Source organism: Xenopus laevis, chromosome 4L, assembly GCF_017654675.1.
Source record: "Xenopus laevis strain J_2021 chromosome 4L, Xenopus_laevis_v10.1, whole genome shotgun sequence".
Taxonomy (NCBI): Eukaryota; Metazoa; Chordata; class Amphibia; order Anura; family Pipidae; genus Xenopus; species Xenopus laevis.
The window spans coordinates 8,787,653-8,806,369 of NC_054377.1; the positions used below are offsets into that span (position 1 = coordinate 8,787,653).

The 18,717-nt window shown below is 42.2% G+C and overlaps 1 protein-coding gene and 1 non-coding gene across 9 annotated transcripts in view; both read left to right on the top strand.

Moving 5' to 3' along the window:
* The window catches only part of ckap5.L (cytoskeleton associated protein 5 L homeolog), a 52,082-nt gene extending 34,145 nt beyond the window's left edge, over positions 1-17,937 (top strand). For 4 of the 8 annotated variants that reach the window (XM_041589448.1, XM_041589452.1, XM_041589449.1 and 1 more), the window contains 17 exons: positions 68-217; positions 417-620; positions 2,761-2,896; positions 3,352-3,545; positions 3,638-3,807; positions 3,916-3,939; positions 4,955-5,128; positions 5,611-5,731; positions 5,889-6,068; positions 8,915-9,102; positions 10,020-10,095; positions 11,665-11,853; positions 13,323-13,460; positions 14,977-15,060; positions 15,163-15,322; positions 15,670-15,824; positions 17,245-17,937. In XM_041589448.1, coding sequence (XP_041445382.1) covers positions 68-217; positions 417-620; positions 2,761-2,896; positions 3,352-3,545; positions 3,638-3,807; positions 3,916-3,939; positions 4,955-5,128; positions 5,611-5,731; positions 5,889-6,068; positions 8,915-9,102; positions 10,020-10,095; positions 11,665-11,853; positions 13,323-13,460; positions 14,977-15,060; positions 15,163-15,322; positions 15,670-15,824; positions 17,245-17,487 — 2,586 coding nt within the window. In that variant the 3' untranslated portion in view covers positions 17,488-17,937. 8 annotated transcript variants of the gene reach the window in all.
* Positions 662-769, top strand: LOC121403558. The gene has a single exon (XR_005967409.1). It is a non-coding gene; the product is annotated as a small nucleolar RNA SNORD67 (small nucleolar RNA).
* Positions 17,938-18,717: the final 780 nt, after the last annotated feature.

Sequence of the window (18,717 nt, forward strand, 5' to 3'; positions counted from 1 at the left end):
TTCCTTCTCCTTTTAATCTAAAGGTACAGGTTTTAGTTCTTGTATTTAAGACTGTCTATTGTTCTAGGTCCTCAAATGGAATTTCACTACCCCGCGTGATGAATATATTGAACAACTCAAGACACAGATGTCCCCATGTATAGCCAGATGGCTGCAAGATGAGCTGTTCCATGCCGACTTCCAGCGCCAAATCAAAGGCTTGGCCGTAATGACTGAGGTAAGAAGAACTTCTCTATTGGGCTACTTGCCTAAAGCCTTTATCTGTGCAGTTGCCCTGGAAAATATTTGAATATCATGAACAGCAAGCTAATGAATTTTTATTCTACCCATGGGCCTTTATCGACTGGCAATACTAAAGCACAGGTATGTTATTTTCTATGCGATTTTTTAATACTATCATGAACTCATCTCTACAGCATTTGGAAAGTGAGAAAGAGGGGGTTATCAGCTGCTTGGACCTCGTTTTGAAGTGGTTCACCCTTCGATTCTTCGATACGAACACAAGTGTCCTGATGAAGTGTCTGGAGTATCTCAAGCTGCTCTTCATCATGCTCAGCCAGGAGGAGTACCATCTGACAGAGATGGAGGGCACCTCCTTTCTTCCTTACCTAATGCTGAAGGTCGGTGCTATATGTAAAAGAACATGTATGTTGTGGAGCTGCTGGAGGATGATTAGTTGCACCAAAGGGCCTGCGGTGTGGTGCATTGCAGAGCCTGACCGAGCAACAATGGTGACAGAACCATGTGCACAGGGGCCAGCTGACTCCATGCAGCTTCCAAAACTATATATTGTCTCGAAACAAATTACTATTAAGCTTCAGTTAATTACTGTATCCACAGTAAACCTAGGGAAAGCTTAATGTTTGCAGATCTGATTTGGTTCCTTTGGCACAAGGGTGTCTCAAAACTGGAATCGTTTATGGTCTGTATACAGGCTTATGATATTAAAGGGGTCGTTCACCTTCAAACAGATTGTTTTCAGATAGATCACCAGAAATAACGAGTTTTTCCAATGACTTTCTATTTCCTTTGTGTGACCGTTTTTCTAATATTGAAGTGTAAAGTGTCCTTTTTCACCTTCTGAAGCAGCTTTGGGAGGGGGGGTCGCCGACCCTGTGAACTGTTCTAAATTGATACATTTCTTATCTTTGTCCCTGCTGAGCAGAATCTCTGGGTTTCATTACAGGCAGCTGTTAGAATTGATACAATAGTTGCTGATACTCCAGAGATGCTGCTGAGAAATGGATCAACTAAATGTTGCAAATTGTAACAGTTCAGAATCTGCACCTGAATTACTGAGCTGACAGACTCAGACACCAGAGACAGGAACATTTAACTTTAAAGGATAAGTAAACCTTTAAAATAAGTGAATTCTAAGTGCTTTTGTAATTTACATTCATTATTTATTTTCTTTTTATTCCAAGATATTAAGGGATACATGTACTGTTAATATGAATGAATTTTGTTGCAACAGCGCCACCTGCTGGTCATTTTCCCACCAGTCTGACCAGCAAGTAGTCAAGGAAGTTGTCAGGAGAAAGAAAGAGGCTGTTCTTCTGCTTAGGAAAGATGTGAGAGGTTTTTATTTTTTTCCTAAGCAGAAGAACATCAGAGCAGCCTCTTTCTTTCTCCTGACAACTTCCTTGACTACTTGGTGGTCAGACTGGTGGGAAACTGACCAACAGGTGGCACTGTTGTAACAAAATTCATTCATATTGACAATCGGTATCCCTTAATACCTTGTAATTAAACGAAAATAAACAATGAATGTGGCGAAAGTGCTTAGAATAGCACCCTCATTAAATTTACATTTACTTATTTTAAAGGTTTACTTATCCTTTAAACTTAGATTTTGGAAAAACCATAAAAAATGAATAATGGAAAGTAATTGAAAAAAGTCTATTTCTGGGGAATAATCTAAATACAACTGTGTGTGTGGATAGATAGATAGATAGATATAGATATAGAGAGAGAGAGAGAGAGAGAGAGAGAGAGAGATACACACACACATATATCTATCTATCTATCTATCTATCTATCTATCTATATATATATATATATATATATAAAAAAAATTTTTTTATTTCTGTCCCCCCCTATTAGTCTTTTATTATAATTTGCAAGGTGCTGGCTTATATCTTAAGATACCAAATAGTCTTTAAAATACTGCTTCCTGCATTTTACTAAAATGTAGTTTTAAAGGAGAACTAAACCCTAACTCCCCCCCCCCCCTCTCAAAGCTCCCTGCCCGCAGCATCTATTCCTTTTAAAAGTCTGCCTGTCTCCTGCTCTGCTATAAATCTGCAGGGGAGCTCAAAGGCACCATCTTTTGTCGGTCTGTTGAAGCGGCGACATGGATCGTGGAGGAGCATGCGCAGTTCAATCTATGTCCTGAATCTGCTTCTATTGTGCATGCTCCAGCAAGATCTGTAACTGACAGAAGATGGCTCCTCTGAACTCCACTGCACAGCTTTATAGCAGATAAAGATACAGGAATCATGCTGCAGAGAGTAAGCTTGGTGGGGAGCACTGGTGCAGCAGTGGAGGGGGCTAAGGTTTATTTCTCCTTTAAAATCCTACATGCCATTATGAGAAGGGAGTGTTTAGAGGCTGGAGTGGACATAGTTTAGTGTTGCCAAGAGAAACATATTCCTACTGTTAGGTCTGGTCTCTGCATCCAAACAGGACTGGGAATGTGTTGTTCTCTAGAAAGAATATGTCTCCTGATTCTTTACTGGTTACCTGTTTGTTATTGTGCAGGTGGGAGAACCAAAGGACATAGTGCGGAAAGATGTACGTGCCATCCTAACTAAAATGTGCCAGGTGTATCCTGCCAGCAAGATGTTTAACTTTGTGATGGAAGGGACCAAATCAAAGAACTCCAAGCAGCGAGCTGGTACGTATTTATGTATCCTAGTATGTTTAAAAACAAGAAAAAATTGCCAAATAAGGTCAGGAGTGGCCAGATTGATCCAGTTATTTTGCATCCCCCCCCCAGCCACAAATGTAGTCATACTGTGGGTTGGACTGGAGAGGACTGCATCTATGGTCCAATGACAGGGTTTTCCAACATACCTGCTATTTGGCTAATCTCTAACTAATTTGTAGCCACATGTCAATGGAGCGAATCAGCAGCTGATATCGGACCAGCGTCACAGCACCTGTCCCAAATGAGTGGCCCATCAGTTCTATGATTGGAAAAGTACCAGCTAAGATTATTTCTACATTGAAGCGTGACCGTTAGGATGGCAGATCTTTAGGCTGTAGTTGCTCACTGCTGAAATCTCCCAAAACAAATCTGCTGGAGAAATGTAAATTTAAAAGTTTAACCCCCATCTTTTCTCTTCCCAGAGTGCCTGGAGGAGCTGGGTTGCTTGGTGGAGTCTTACGGTATGAATGTGTGCCAGCCCACACCTGCCAAAGCTCTGAAGGAGATCGCTATACATATAGGGGACAGAGACACGACTGTGCGTAACGCTGCCCTCAACACTATAGTGACAGTGTACAACGTTCATGGAGAACAGGTCTTCAAACTCATTGGCAATGTAAGCGTGACTTTCTTTTTTTCCTTGGCTGTACTATGTTGTGCTCCAATATTGCTGCTCCATATCATTTGGTCTTTTCCTCTTCTTCTCAGCTTTCAGAGAAGGACATGAGCATGCTAGAGGAGAGGATCAAACGTGCAGGCAAGAAGCAAGCTGCGGCGGCTCCAGCTAAGCAAGTGGAGGAGAAACCTCAGCGTGTGCAGAGTGCCAATGCCAGCATCCTACGCAAAGCACCCCCGGAAGACATGTCCTCCAAACTGAAGTATGTTGGAATCCGATTTAGTCCCTGTAATGTCTGATGGGTGTGGGAGATACTTTGCCTTATATCACATCTAAATCTTCTGTCCTTTCACTGCTTCTCGTTGGATAGAGTAATGTATCGAACTTATAGGATGTAAGTAACATACCTCACTCCTTTCCAAACACCTTCCATTACTACCTGTCCAGTTCTGCACATATTCTCCTTATTTTAGAAATCTGTTGTTTTTGGAAGTTGACCATTCTCAGTCAAAACTTTGAGTTTCTGTGGGATCCATGTCGGTGAAACCAGCGCTACAAGCATTGGTTTTTGTTTTTAGGGTGTACAGTGTTGGCGTGAGTGTGTGTTGTTAAAGGAGAACTACACCCCCCGATAAGAAAAGCCCCTCCCTACTACCATAGCCCCCCCATGATGTAGTCCTGCGCAGAACCAATTTCTAACCGCAACCAGCATATTTACCCACTTTGATACCCGACCCAGACCCGCAACTGCCTTATCCGTAGCCTGCCGACCACCATCAAACAGGAAGTGCCGGTGCTGCAAACTGGAAGTGATGTCATCAAACGTGGGCGGGGACAGAAACTTTAAAAAGCGTAAAATCATAGACAATATTAGATAAGATTAAGAAATTTAGACCAGACCGCATCTATACCCCCACCTGAAAATCCTCCCCTCTTTCCGCAGGGTGTCCACTTTTTTGCGGGTACACAACCCGCAGCAGGGCGCATACTCTGCGCCGATACGTAAGCAATGTATTCGGGACACTTTCAGGGATAATGAACTATGCGGGGGATAGTAGGCAGGGGCTTTTCTTATTGCGAGGCTTTAGTTCTCCTTTAAAAAGAGTATGCAAAGAAATGTGCTAGTTGGTAAGTCCTAGTGACTGAAGATGGACTCCTTTAGACATAACCCAGTAGGCAGATCATGTTTCTATTCCACATACAAATGACCCTGAATCAAGCCTCGCATGCTTTGGTTGTTGCATTAGGCATCTGCCGTTCCTGAGTAATATTCAGAACGCTTCATATTCGCAATCTGTGCATGAATCTTTGTAATTATTACTGTTTATGGGCCATGAATAGAGGCACCGTGATCTTCGTGGAATATATCCGAATATCTGACGTTTCTGTACCCTCTGCTTGCTCCCTAGTCAAGCCCGAAACATGGGAGGCCACACTGAGCCGTCTCACTCTGTCCCGCGGGAGTTCCAGTTGGACCTGGATGAGATCGAGAATGACAATGGCACAGTCCGATGTGAGATGCCAGCACTTGTACAGCACAAACTGGACGAGATATTTGAGCCAGTCCTAATCCCGGAACCAAAGTAAGTTCTGACATTCCAAGAGATTACCACATAGTAATTAATTATATCATTATTAGCTACCTCATACATGGAAACCCCAAAGCTTCAAGCAGCATGTTGGACCAGTAACATCAATTTTTTTTTTTCTTAAAAAATTCGTTGGTATAGAACGGAAAAAAAAAACCACAAAGGCATATTAAACTTTTAAATCGCCAAGTCTTTATTAAGAAATAACTTACCGAAATTCCGCTTGCGCTCCTCTTCAGAAAATGCGCTCCGGTGATCCATTGTGCGGCGCTCGATTTCTCCTCCCTGCCTTCCTTATAATAGACAGGGAGGAGAAATCGAGCGCCGCATGTTGGATCGTCACCGTGTCACCTTTTCTGAAGAGGAGCGCGAGCGGAGTTTCGGGGAGTTATTTCTTTATAAAGACTTGGTATAGGATTGAAAAAAAAAAAATTGATGTTGCTGATCCTTTAACTCTCTCCCTCCCCTCTACCCAGGATTCGTGCCGTGTCTCCGCACTTTGATGACATGCACAGTAACACGGCTTCCACCATCAACTTTGTAATCTCCCAGGTGGCCAGCGTAGACATCAATGCCAGCATTCAAGCCCTTGCACAGGTGAGTGCCAGTTGTCTCGATGGTGATCACAAAACGGATGAAGCACAAGTATGGCCTCTCGTCGGCAAAATATTTTCCACTCTGCTCTTCTGTATCTTTGCGTATGATGTGTAATTGATTTAATTCATGTAAATTATTCTTTTTCATGTATTGACAGATTGATGAGGTGCTGAGGCAGGAAGATAAGGCTGAAGCCATGTCTGGCCACATTGACCAGTTCCTCATTGCCACCTTCATGCAACTGCGTTTGGCCTACAACACTCACATGGCAGATGAGCGGCTGGATAAGGACGATATTGTGCGCTTGTATAGTTGCATCATCGGAAACATGATCTCGGTAAGAAAGCCCCGGTGTAAGCGTGCCAGAAAGAACTTAAATGGATACCATCACGGGGGGAAAAAAACATTTTTTTTTTTTTCAAAACCAAAAGTTGATAAACCCCTACCCTAAATAGACCCTCCAGCCATCTTCAGGAGCTTTGGTTAACTTCGGAATGAGACCAGCGATTCGGCAATTTTCTTGAGTTTCGGCGCATGCGCAGTTGTCGTGAAACAGAAAATTACTCCAACTGCGCATGTGCTGCTCCTGCGGTCTCATTCCCAAGAATACCAAAGAGAGGAAGATGGCGCCTGTGAACTCTGCTGGACAGAATCTGCACGGAGGGGTAAGTAAAGAGTTAGGAGCATTTGCCTGGGGTAACACTGAGGCTGGGGGGAGGAGGGAGGGGGGTTTATGTAGGGTAGGAGGGTAAGGGCTTTTTAACTTTTGGTTTTGCTTCTCCTTTAAGGGGAACTCTGGCTTCCAAACCAAAATTTGATAAAGGCCCCACGTAACACAGAAACCCCTAATATACCCATCACAGTTACCTGTTTCTTCAAAAACTATGAATAAATGCTGTAATCCAGCTGTGTAACAGTTCTTCTCTTTCTGCATCATTTGAAAACCTGGCAGGGAAGGAGGGACTAAACACTGATGTTACAAATTGTAAGAACTACTCCACAGCTTACAGACAGCATGCAGGAACTACATAACCCACAATGCATTGCACTGGGATGTTCCTTATTGAAATCACGTGTGCAGGGAATTGTGGGGTTTGGAGGATGCAGGCTGAGGACAGATGGCTGTTGATACAAAGTAACAGTAGTCAGTCAGCTCAGCAAAGTAGTCGGAGAGATCAGCAGGGGGCAAGGCTTAGGGAACTGTCAAACCATTAATCATGAAAGTCTGCGTATTTTTTAATTGATGTATATTGCAAAGTTGCTTGAAATTATGTTTACTTTTTAAAAAGCTTACGTTATTTGTGTGGAGTTCCCCTTTAGTAGTGCTGCTCCAGCAGAATTCTGCATTGAAATCCGCTTCTCAAAAGATCAAATTTATATATATATATATATATATATATATATATTTTTTTTTTTATTATTTATTTATTTTTTTTTTTATATATTTAATTTTGAAATCTGACTTGGGGCTAGACATATTGTCAGTTTCTCAGGTGCCCCCAGGCATGTGACTTGTGCTCTGAAACTTCAGCTACTTTTTACTGCTGTACTGCAAGTTGGAGTGATATCACTCCCTCCCTTCCCCCCCCAGCAGCCAAATAACAGAACAATGGGAAGGTAACCAGACAGCAGCTCCCTAACACAAGATAACAGCTGCCTGGTAGATCTAAGAACAACACTCAATAGTAAAATCCAGGTCCCACTGAGACACATTCAGTTACATTGAGTAGGAGAAACAACAGCCTGCCAGAAAGCAGTTCCATCCTAAAGTGCTGGCTCTTTCTGAAAGCACATGACCAGGCAAAATGACCTGAGATGCACCTACTCACCAATATTACAACTAAATAATACACTTGTTGGTTCAGGAATTACATTTTACATGGTTGAATGAATTATTTGTAGTGTAAACAGTGTAATTTAGAAATAAAAACACCATGAAAATCCCTTTAAGACCTGCACAATTCCATTACTATTGGCTCAGACATCCCCACTTGTGATGGATATAACAAAGATTCTTGTAAGAGATGCTGAGCAACTGGCCATTCATTCTACGACTCGTCAAGACTCTGTCCTGGAAAGTAAAGGTGCTACAACAGGGACTACTGCTAACATAGATTAGGCCACTCCATTGTCTGACATCTTTGGAGCCATGAGTTCAATCGCACACACTTAGTGAATATAGCAAGTGATTTAATTAAAGGACATTACTCTGACAGCCTGTGAATATATTGTGTGTGTGTGTATATATATATATATATATATATATGTTCATCTAGTTACTACTGTGCATAACAATAAAAAGTGTAGCTTCCTGACCAATGTCTTCCATGACATGTATCAAAAGCTATGCCAAATTTAGGAATAAAAAGAGAAATTACCTCAAATGTCAATGTACCTGATATGTTCCATCATCACTCTAGGTTGCAAAATGGCTTATTCAGTGTCGGACTGGGAGGCCAGGGGCCCACCAGAAAGCCTTAGACCTTGGGCCCACCAGAAAACCATAGACAGTGGACCTTTCCAAATTATTATTCCTCCTCTACTCACACAACCTCTTTATTCTCCTAGTCTTTCATATATTCTCCCATTATTAAGCATTTTTCCCCATAAATAAATAGGGAATGACCATGAAATAGGCCAAATATTTAGAAACAAGAGGGACCACTAACACCTGGGCCCACCGGGAGTTTTCCTGGTATCCCAGCGGGCCAGTCCGACACTGGGCTTATTATATACCTTTACAAAAGTATGAAATTACCTTTCTTTTGGTAGCATCAGGGTTACAAGTCTTGGGAAAAAGTTTTCAAAGAAAGCTATGCTGTTTGCAATTAATCCTTCATCCTTTTCCATATATATATATATATATATATCTATATCTTCCAAATGAGTATCCGCACTCCAAAGTCAATCTTGATAAAGGCAGGGGTGTACGGTAAATTTTGTATACACCAATGCTTCACAGACCAGCACTCCCTTTGATATGATACAAACAATCTTTTTATTGCATTTATAAATAAATATATATATATATATATATATATATAAATATAAATATATAAATATAAATATATATAAATATATATTTATTTATTGTATATGAAACATGGGAACACGTGTGGTGGTGGGTAATGTGTTTCTGAGCATCCCTTCCCTGTTTAAGTGCATTTATTTTGCTTTATATAGTTATTCCAGATGGAAAGCCTGGCCAGGGAAGCTTCTACTGGAGTGCTGAAGGACTTAATGCACGGCCTTATTAGCCTGATGCTGGATGCTCGAATAGAGGATCTCGAGGAGGGGCAGCAGGTGGTGCGCTCTGTTAATTTGTTGGTGGTGAAGGTGCTGGAGAAGTCGGACCAGACCAATATCATAAGGTGGGTGCCAGTTGCTTTCCAGCAGTGGTTCTGATTAGGGGATAGGATCGATTTGCTCTTCTAGAGCACCCACAATGCCTAGTTCTAAGAACAGTGAGATTTGGGATAAAATAGTACTGCAATAAAAATACACGTATGGGATCTGTTATCCGGAAACCAGAAATACCGAATTACGGAAAGGCTGTCCCCCATAGACTCGTAATAATCCAAATCCAACATTTTCAAAATAATTTCCTTTTTCTCTGTAATAATAAAACTTGATCCCAACTAAAGGCGGCCGATAAAAGCTGCCGACAGACCGTGTCGGCAGCTTATTGGCCTGTGTATGGGGCCCCCCGACGGGCTTCACCGATCGAGATCTGGCCGAAAGTTGGGCAGATCTCGATCGGATGGGACAAAAAATCCCGTCGGATCGCGGCCGCATCCATTCGTTGATGCGGTCCCGCGATCCGACCGCCCGCTAGGCATCGTTAGGATCCGATCATTGGGCCCTAGGGCCCACGATCGGATCAGCCCGATATTGCCCACCTCAAGGTGGGCATATCGGAGGGAGATCTGCTCGTTTGGCGACATCGCCAAACGAGCGGATCTCTCCATGTATGGCCACCTTTAGATATAATTAATCCTTATTGGAAGCAAAACCAGCCTATTGGGTTTATTCAATGTTTATATGATTTTCTAGTAGACTTAAGGTATGAAGATCCAAATTACGGAAGGACCAGTTATCCTGAGTATTCTGGATAATAGGTCCCATACCTGTACCAGGAACTATGGCTAAATGATGTAGGCGTGTTATTAATTAAGGGGTTGCCCTGACATAAAGCTGCACCTCCAAAGCAGGTTTGAACATAAAAACTCTGACGACTAATACTCAATACTGGCATCTTGTACATCTTACACAACGTCTGTCTCTGCAGTGCTCTGCTTATGCTGCTCCAGGATAGCCTTCTGGCTACAGCGAGTTCCCCCAATTTCTCCGAGCTGGTTATGAAGGTAAGAGGGTCTCCTGTTATTTCCGTAGATTTTTGTTTATTGGGCTCTTAGTGTTTATATTTCTCAGGTGTCCTTTTAAAAGCTCTATGGACAATTTGACTCTAGCTTTGTTTCCCTGGTTCTTATAAAGATGTCCACTTCTTCAGTTTCAGTCTTACCTGAGCTTCCATTGTTTACTAGATTGATGGTGAATGTTTTCCTTGTATAGACTTTGTGTAATATTACACTCAGAAAGCACCAGTGAAAGCACAGCCTAACAACCAGGCATTGTGGGTATACGAGTGCTGTCCAGTGATATTGACCAATAGTAGAACTATACAGTCTTACAATGCCCTTAGATTGCTCAGAACCTGAGAGAGAGAGAGGTTCACCTCAAATGTCTGTAGGTTCTAATCAACTTTTCAATTGGTCTTCATTATTTCTTGTTTTTAAATTATTTGCATTCTTCTTCTGACTCTTTCCAGCTTTCAAATGGGGGGTCACCGACCCCATCTAAAAACAAATGCTCTGTAAGGCTACAAATGTATTGTTGCTACTTTTTTATTACTCCTCTTTCTATTCAGCTCCTATTCATATTCCAGTCTCTTATTCAAATCATTGCATGGTTGCTAGGGTAATTTGGACCCTAGCAACCCAATGGCTGAAACTGCGAACCGGAATAAAAAGCTAAAGTCAAATAATAAAAAAACAATCACATCTCACTCTACATCATACTAAAAAATTTAAAGGTGAACAACCCCTTTATTAACCCCTGATATTAACAATTCAGCTGGAAGTTTTAGGCTATAGTAGAACTTTAAAGGGATACTGTCATGGGGGGAAACATTTTTTTTTCAAAATGCATCAGTTAACAGTGCTGCTCCAGCAGAATTCTGCACTGAAATCCATTTCTCAAAAGAGCAAACAGATTTTATTATATTTAATTTTTAAATCTGACATGGGGCTAGACATATTGTCCGTTTCCCAGGTGTCCCCAGTCATGTGACTTGTGCTCTGATAAACTTCAGTCACTCTTTACTGCTGTGCTGCAAGTTGGAGTGATATCACCCTCTCCCTTTCCCTCCCAGCAGCCTAACAGAACAATGGGAAGGTAACCAGAGAACAGCTCCCTAACACAAGATAACAGCTGCCTGGTATATCTAAGAACAGCACTCAATAGTAAAATCCAGGTCCCACTGAGACACATTCAGTTACATTGAGTAGGAGAAACAACAGCCTGCCAGAAAGCAGTTCCATCCTAAAGTGCTGGCTCTTTCTGAAAGCACATGACCAGGCAAAATGACCTGAGATGCACCTACACACCAATATTACAACTAAATACACTTGCTGGTTCAGGAATGACATTTTATATTGTAGAGTGAATTATTTGCAGTGTAAACAGTGTCATTTAGAAATAAAAACTACATCATAAAAATTGACAGAATCCATTTAAATTATCTTGCCAAACTCTGTGTATTTTGAGTCTCTGTATTAAACAAAAGTCCAAAACCAAATTTTATATAGCAAATATTTCTATCTGTTGGCCTGCATTGCTGATGATAAATTTGGATCTCTTTGTCGTCTCTGAAGTGTCTTTGGCGAATGATTCGTCTCCTGCCAGAGGCCATAAACAATCTCAATCTGGATAGGATTCTGCTGGACATCCATAACTTCATGAGGGTCCTACCCAAGGAAAAGCTAAAGCAGCACAAGAGCGAGATGCCTATGAGGACTCTGAAAACTCTCCTACACACACTTTGCAAGCTAAAAGGGCCCAAAGTAAGACTCTGGGAAATATTCTAGTTTTACAGAATATGGGAATGTAAGCTTCTTGCACTCCAGAAATCATTAAATCCCACAATGCATCGGCATTTCATGCAGACAAGGAATAATGGAAACTGTTGCTCCCTCTAAAGAGTTCTCGACGGCCAAAACGAGAATGCTAAATGAGTGGCTGTGAACATTAGTTAGTGAATTGTATTGATTATTCCCTAAAGCATTAATCTTCAGATGTGCCAACCACTATAGCCACAGATCACTACCTCTATACAGCTGGGTTTTGCTTGCCGTAGTTTAGAGAGATATAATGCACAAAAGCCATGAATATCTTGTAAATTATTTCCTTATAAACTGTGAGTAGTGATGTCATCAGTTATAAACGGTGAGTTCTGATGTCATTTCTGTCACATGACTCACTAAAACTTGTGTATTATAATAAATAAAGTACCCCCAGTTGCAAAATATGAGGATATTAGAAGTTACCTCGGAGTTCCATGACCTGTATAAAAACACTCGGCCTTGTACTTTTATATGGTCAGTGACTTATAATATCCTTATATTTTACAAGAGGGGGTACTTTATACACTATATAATGCACAAAAGCCATTAATATCTTGTAAATGATATCCTTATAAACAGTGACTAGTGATGTCATTTTTGTCACATGACTCACTAAAACTTGTGTATTACAGATATGGGACCTCTTATCCAGAATGCTCGGGACCTGGGGTTTTCCAGATAACGGATCTTTCCGTAATTTGGGTCGCCATGCCTTAAGTCTACTAGAAATTCATGTAAACATTAAATAAACCCAAGAGGCTGGTTTTGCTTCCAATAAGGATTAATTATATCTTAGTTGGGATCAAGTACAAGCGACTGTTTTATTATTACACAGAAAAAGGAAATCAATTTTAAAAATTTGGCTAAAATAGTCTATTGGAGACAGCCATTCCGTAATTCAGAGCTTTCTGGATAAGGGATCCTATACCTGTATAATAAATAAAGTGCCCCTGTTTGGAAAATGAGGATATTCGAAGTAATCTTGAGCTTTTATATGGTCATGGAACTTCTCGATGACTTATAATATTCTTATATTTTACAATAGGGGGTACTTCATTCACTGTATAATCTGCATATATCCCTTTGAGGCAAGGGCCAGAAGGGGCATAAATAAGCCTGCCGAAATCCGCAGGATGATTTCAGCCCCCCAATCACTAGCCGAATCTTGTCTGCTCCAGCATGTAAAGACTACACAGATTTCAGCTCAAAATGCAAAGTCTTGCGGTTCTTTGCCGAAATCCGTCGAGTCTGTTCTCGCTGCAGCCGACACAAGACTTCCAGATAGAGCAGACCAGACTGGACTGGTGGTCGGGGGCTGAAATCGGCCTGCGGATTTTGTCAGGCTGATTTCTGCCCTGTCTGGCCCTTAGCCTAAATATGACTGTATCAAACCCCTCTATATATTTTAGATCATGGACCACCTGAGTATGATTGAGAACAAACATGAGTCTGAGTTGGAGGCCCATCTCCTCAGGGTGATGAAGCACTCCATAGACCGAACTGGTTCAAAGGGCGACAAGGAGACTGAGAAGGGAGCATCTTGCATTGTAAGTAGTGGCGTATACTGGTTTCTGCTCCTCCATGTTTACTCTGCAGTAGACTGTAAAAAATGTGATGGGTTAAGATTTATCTTTTTTTTGGTTAGACCTTCTCTCTTTTGACCCTTAAGGAGTGAAGGCCCCCCTATACATGGGCATATATAAGCTGGTTAAGTCGGCCAGTGTATGGGGCCCTCAGACGGGCTGAAATGTTGATTGTCCGGGTTTAAAAATCCTGTCTGAACGAGGATTTCATTGGTTCGTTGATGTGGTCCTCTATCCGACCACCCGTTTTATACTCATGATCCAATCGTTGGACCCTAGGATCAGCCCAATGTTGCCCACCTCAAGGTGGTCCATATAGGGGAGTGACCAGCTCATTTGGCAACCTCCCCAAACGAGCGGATCTCAATCTATATGTCCATCTTGAGTGTTTTATATCCTGCTTGGCAAATGGGACACTAGGAACAATGACCAAAAGTAGGCAGAAAGAAATGGCGTTTGTCTTTGGCTGCCATCGTTTTAGCTCCATTTATTTTGCAGTGCAATGGGATGCCAACACAATAAATACCAGCAATCATATGCAAACTAAGCATTGTTACAATTGCATATTGTTGGGGCACAATAGGGGAAGGGCCTGCGATCTAAAGGTTTTTACTTTGTGTTTTTCTTTAATCTTCCAGCACTTTAGCAGTAGGTTCTTACTTTTCAAGGGGTGCGCGCAGAATAATGTGTTCCCCTTCACATCCTGTTACACGAAATCCATAGAGAATTGCAGCACTCCCAAATAGTAATACAACCGCCTTGATTGCACTTTACATTTGGCACAGCTGTGGCATCTGTAAAGTGCAGTAAAGGCAGTTTTATTACTATTTGGGAGTGCTGCAATTCTCTATGGTCGTGTTTTTATTTCCCAGCTAGTAGTTGAACTTGTCTGCTACCTACTGCATATAAAATGCATATTGGGCATCAAATTGATACCAATACAGCAGGTGGTCTTCATTCAACTATATATGGTGTGGGTGCATGCAAAGATTTTGCTGGTCCACCTTCCAGAATCCCTTCTCTTGTCTCTGTTTAGTATAGCAAGTTCTAAGGATGACAGTAAAAGAGCACATTTTGGGCCCCCACTCTTCTCAGTCTTAAGGCCCCCCCATTCATGGGCCGATAAAAGCTGCCGACAGACTGAGTCGGCAGCTTATTGGTCTGTGTGTGGGGCCATCTGACAGGCTTCCCCGATCGAGATCTGGCTGAAAGTCGGCCAGATCTCGTCGCATCTGTGCGTCTATGCAGTCCCGCGATCCGACCGCCCTTATAGCCTCCATTCTGATCCGATTGTAGGGCCCACAATTGGATCAGTCGATATCGCCCACTTCAATGTGGGCATATCAAGGAGAGATCCGCGACGTCAACAAACGAGCGGATCTCTAAGTCTATGACCACCTTCGGGGCAATGCTGGACAAATTTTTAATAGATCTTATATGAAAACTTTTCCAAACTATAAGCTGTTTTCTATTTCTGTAGGAAGACAAGGTGGGAAAAGCAAACGTGAGTGACTTTCTTGCTGAAATGTTTAAGAAGATTGGCTCTAAAGAGAACACTAAAGAGGTGAGGATGGGCTTGAACTAACGGACCCGCTGTTATTGTGTGACTTTATCCATCAGTTGTTCTATGTCCTACAAGTGACCCTCCTTTGTCTCTCCCTTTTAGGGCCTGGCAGAACTCTACGAGTATAAAAAGAAATACTCTGATGCAGACATCAAGCCATTCCTCAAGAACTCCTCGCAGTTCTTCCAGAGCTATGTAGAGCGGGGCCTCCGGCTCATAGAGATGGAAAGGGAGGGCAAAGCCAGAATTGCCCCAAACACAGGTAACTGCTCAGAAGGCTGCAGTCCCCAGTCCAGTGCTTAGTTAAATGGTCGTTATAATGTGTTTACGGGGGCGCGTCTTCCACCACTAGGAATCGGGACTTTGTGGAAAGATTCCTCCTATCTCCAAGCCTGCAACTTAAGTGAGCTCTCTGAACGGGCTTGTAGGATGTCTGTTTTTTTAGTTACGTAATGGTTGAGGTTGTAAGAGACTCCGCAGTATCTACTTAAGGGGAAAATAATCCAGCAAGTATAGTGTGTGTGTCTGGAAAAGAGGGATCACTGTAAAACGATTGCTTTCTCTTTGAAAAGAGAGATGTGGGAGTTAACTGTATCTTGTGTCCTGCAGGAATATCAACCCATGTGACAGAGATGACCCCTCTCCCTACAGTGACCAATACAGCAGCTCCTGTTTCAAACACAAATGGGGAGGAAGTTGGGCCCTCCGTTTACCTGGAGCGGCTGAAAATTCTGCGCCAGAGATGTGGGCTTGACAATGCCAAGGTAAAGAAAATGACCCCTTTCCTGCTTTTTGTTGTTTTTGGCTTGTGCTTAAGTTCTGTTCATTTTTTGGCTCTGGCTTTTATTAAAGTGAGACTAAACCATTCCTTAGCCCATCTGGTTATAGCGCTAGTGTGTACTTTAATGGTTTTAATTTAGTTATAAAATGTAGCGTTAAATTTCTTTGACCAGTAGATAACGGTCACCCAAGCTTGTTGCCTTAGACGCCATCCTCTCAAACTATAGTTTTGATAGACTGCTGATACACTGTATACAACTTGTGTAGATCCAGGCTCAGCCTCCTAATGGCGTCTTTGTGGAATGCCTCAATCCTTTCACACGGATGTGCCAAACATCCAAGATTATCCACTTTTTCGATTGAGTGCTTTCCTTTCGTTCATCAAAAAAGTAGACTGCTGATACAGTACAGATTCCATCGTAGGTGGAAGCAATTGAAGTGCCACCAGTATTACTGCAAATAACCCAGTCAGAAATGAAAGGGCTTGCTAGACCTGGCAAACTTCTAAGTTCCAGTTACAGAACTTGGTGTAGGACATTTCAAAAACGTTCCTTTATAGTCTCCTGAAATGATATCCAAACGACACGGTGTAGAGAGTCCCAACAAGCCATTGCATGTCTAATAAAGTGCTACTTAGTGCAACCCTTTAATTTGCCAGAATATCCAGATTGTCAGTCCTGCCTGGCTCTCCAAGACCATCTTTGTTAAGATGGTGGCTGTTGCATACAAGATAGCATTTTGGTGCCTGACTTTGAAGACCTCTTTGCCCCCCACACCCATAAGGTTTCTTCCAAATCTTTCAGCAAGAAAGGGTTATTCTTCCACTTTTAAACTTGGTCAATATTTTTTGTAGTGAACGCTTCATCTCTGTTTGAATCTCTATCCTAAAATTAGGGATCGTGTCCTAGAAGGTCCAACCTTTTTTAGATAAGGTCCTTTTAGTTTATGAAAGGAGTACAGGTAAAGGAAATATGGCTCATCAGTCATCGTTCCAAGAAAATACCTAGTCACCATGGTTGACCTTCAGGTTGTCCTTCAGACTAAGCCCCTATTGGGGCTCGGCTGCCCATGGCATTTGAGACACAAGACTGTTGGGTTCAGAACCTCTCAGGTGACCTGCTTGGTACTGCTTTGCTTACTCCTCTTGGTTATCAGGATGTTTAGTTTGGCCTTGTGACCTGCAAAGTAGACTAATAGCCATTTTGTTTTTGGTTCTCCAGAAGGGTTAGGGTTATCCAGAAAATGTCCAACCTGGAAAAGTAGGTCTTTGCTTTATGCAGGCTTGTGAAGTTCTTTGATAAAGAATAGTCTATTTGGAAGTGACTGTTAATTAGGACTCGGAGCCTTGACCAACAAACACGGGTGGGTTTTTCTATTTTCTAACTAGTCTTCTGTCCTCCACAGCAGGACGAGAGGCCCCCATTGACCTCGTTACTTTCAAAGTCTTCTGCCCCCGCCGTCGTGTCCTCCACCGACATGCTACACAGCAAACTCTCCCAACTGCGAGAGTCACGGGAACAATTTCAGCATGTCGACCTCGACTCCAACCAGACCTACCCTAGCACAACCACCTCATCCTCCGCCTCTTCAACAAACATCGACGACTTGAAAAAGAGACTGGAAAGGATAAAAAGTAGCCGGAAATAATAGCTTGCTAATAATATCTGGCTGTTGTCCTATTATTACTCAAGGCCCCGTATAGGAATCCTATTGCCCGCAGAGTGGCTGTTATCTAGGCCTAACTTCTTCTATGTAACATAATGTGCAATTGTTTAGTCTGGAGGAGGGACAACAACATATTTACTGTGGCTGAGCTTTTTTTCTTTTTTTGTACATACATTGCTGTTCTAACTCCCTAGGTGTTTTAGTGTACAGAATTGTCTGTCATTTCCGCTTCCCTTCCTACAATCTGAAATTCTTTTTTTTTTTTTTCTTCTTTTGTCTGGTTTTAATTGTTCTTTCCCCTGGCTCTTATATTTGTAACTCTGGCTGTTTAACATGCTTTTAATTTAACATAAAGCAGTGGATTGCTGATTCTGTATGGAATCGTACGGCATGGCATGAAGACTTTTTTTGTAAATAAAGTTTAAAATACTGTGTAAATGGTGCGGGACAGTTTTTTGTTTTGGGTATTTCACCGTTGAGCCCATGTTCCTTTTCACGTAAACTGACAGTTACAGTTAAGTGACAGTTATAGTTTGTGTTGCATTTGGAAGTATTGTGTGAATATCTGCTAAAGCTCTCCTGTAAAGGTGGCCATATACGTTACAATTAGGAAAAGAAAGATATTTCCAGGAAAGATCTTTCATTTTAATATACATGTATAGCGCTGAATAGTCGGCTATACAGAGAGAAACAATAGAATTCTACGATTCAGAACAAACAATGGCCGATGTTCTAGAGCAGGGATCCCCAACCTTTTAAAGCCATGAGCAACATTTGGAAGTAAAAGGAGTTGGGGAGCAACACTAGCATGAAACATTTTCTTGGGTGTCAAAGTGCTGTGATTGGCCATTTGGTAGCTCCTATGTGGATTGTCAACCTACATTGAAGCCGTGGCGGAACTGCAGGGGGTGCGAGCGGGCCAGGGCCCGCACCCCCTCAGGTCCCCCTGGCAGCTCACACTCCACTGACAAATGCGGCCGAACGGCGGGGGCAGGGTCCGGCTGCGCGCCATGCACCAGGGCCTGCCCCCTCAAGTGACGCTACTGAATAGAGTCTCTGTTTCGCAGAACACCTGGTTTTTATACAATCAAAACTTGTCTTCAAGCCCGGAATTCCAAAAAAAAAGCTGCTTTGAGGCCACTGGGGGCAACATCCAAGGGGTTGGAGAGCAACATGTTACTCACGAGCTACTGGTTTGGAATCACTGTTTTA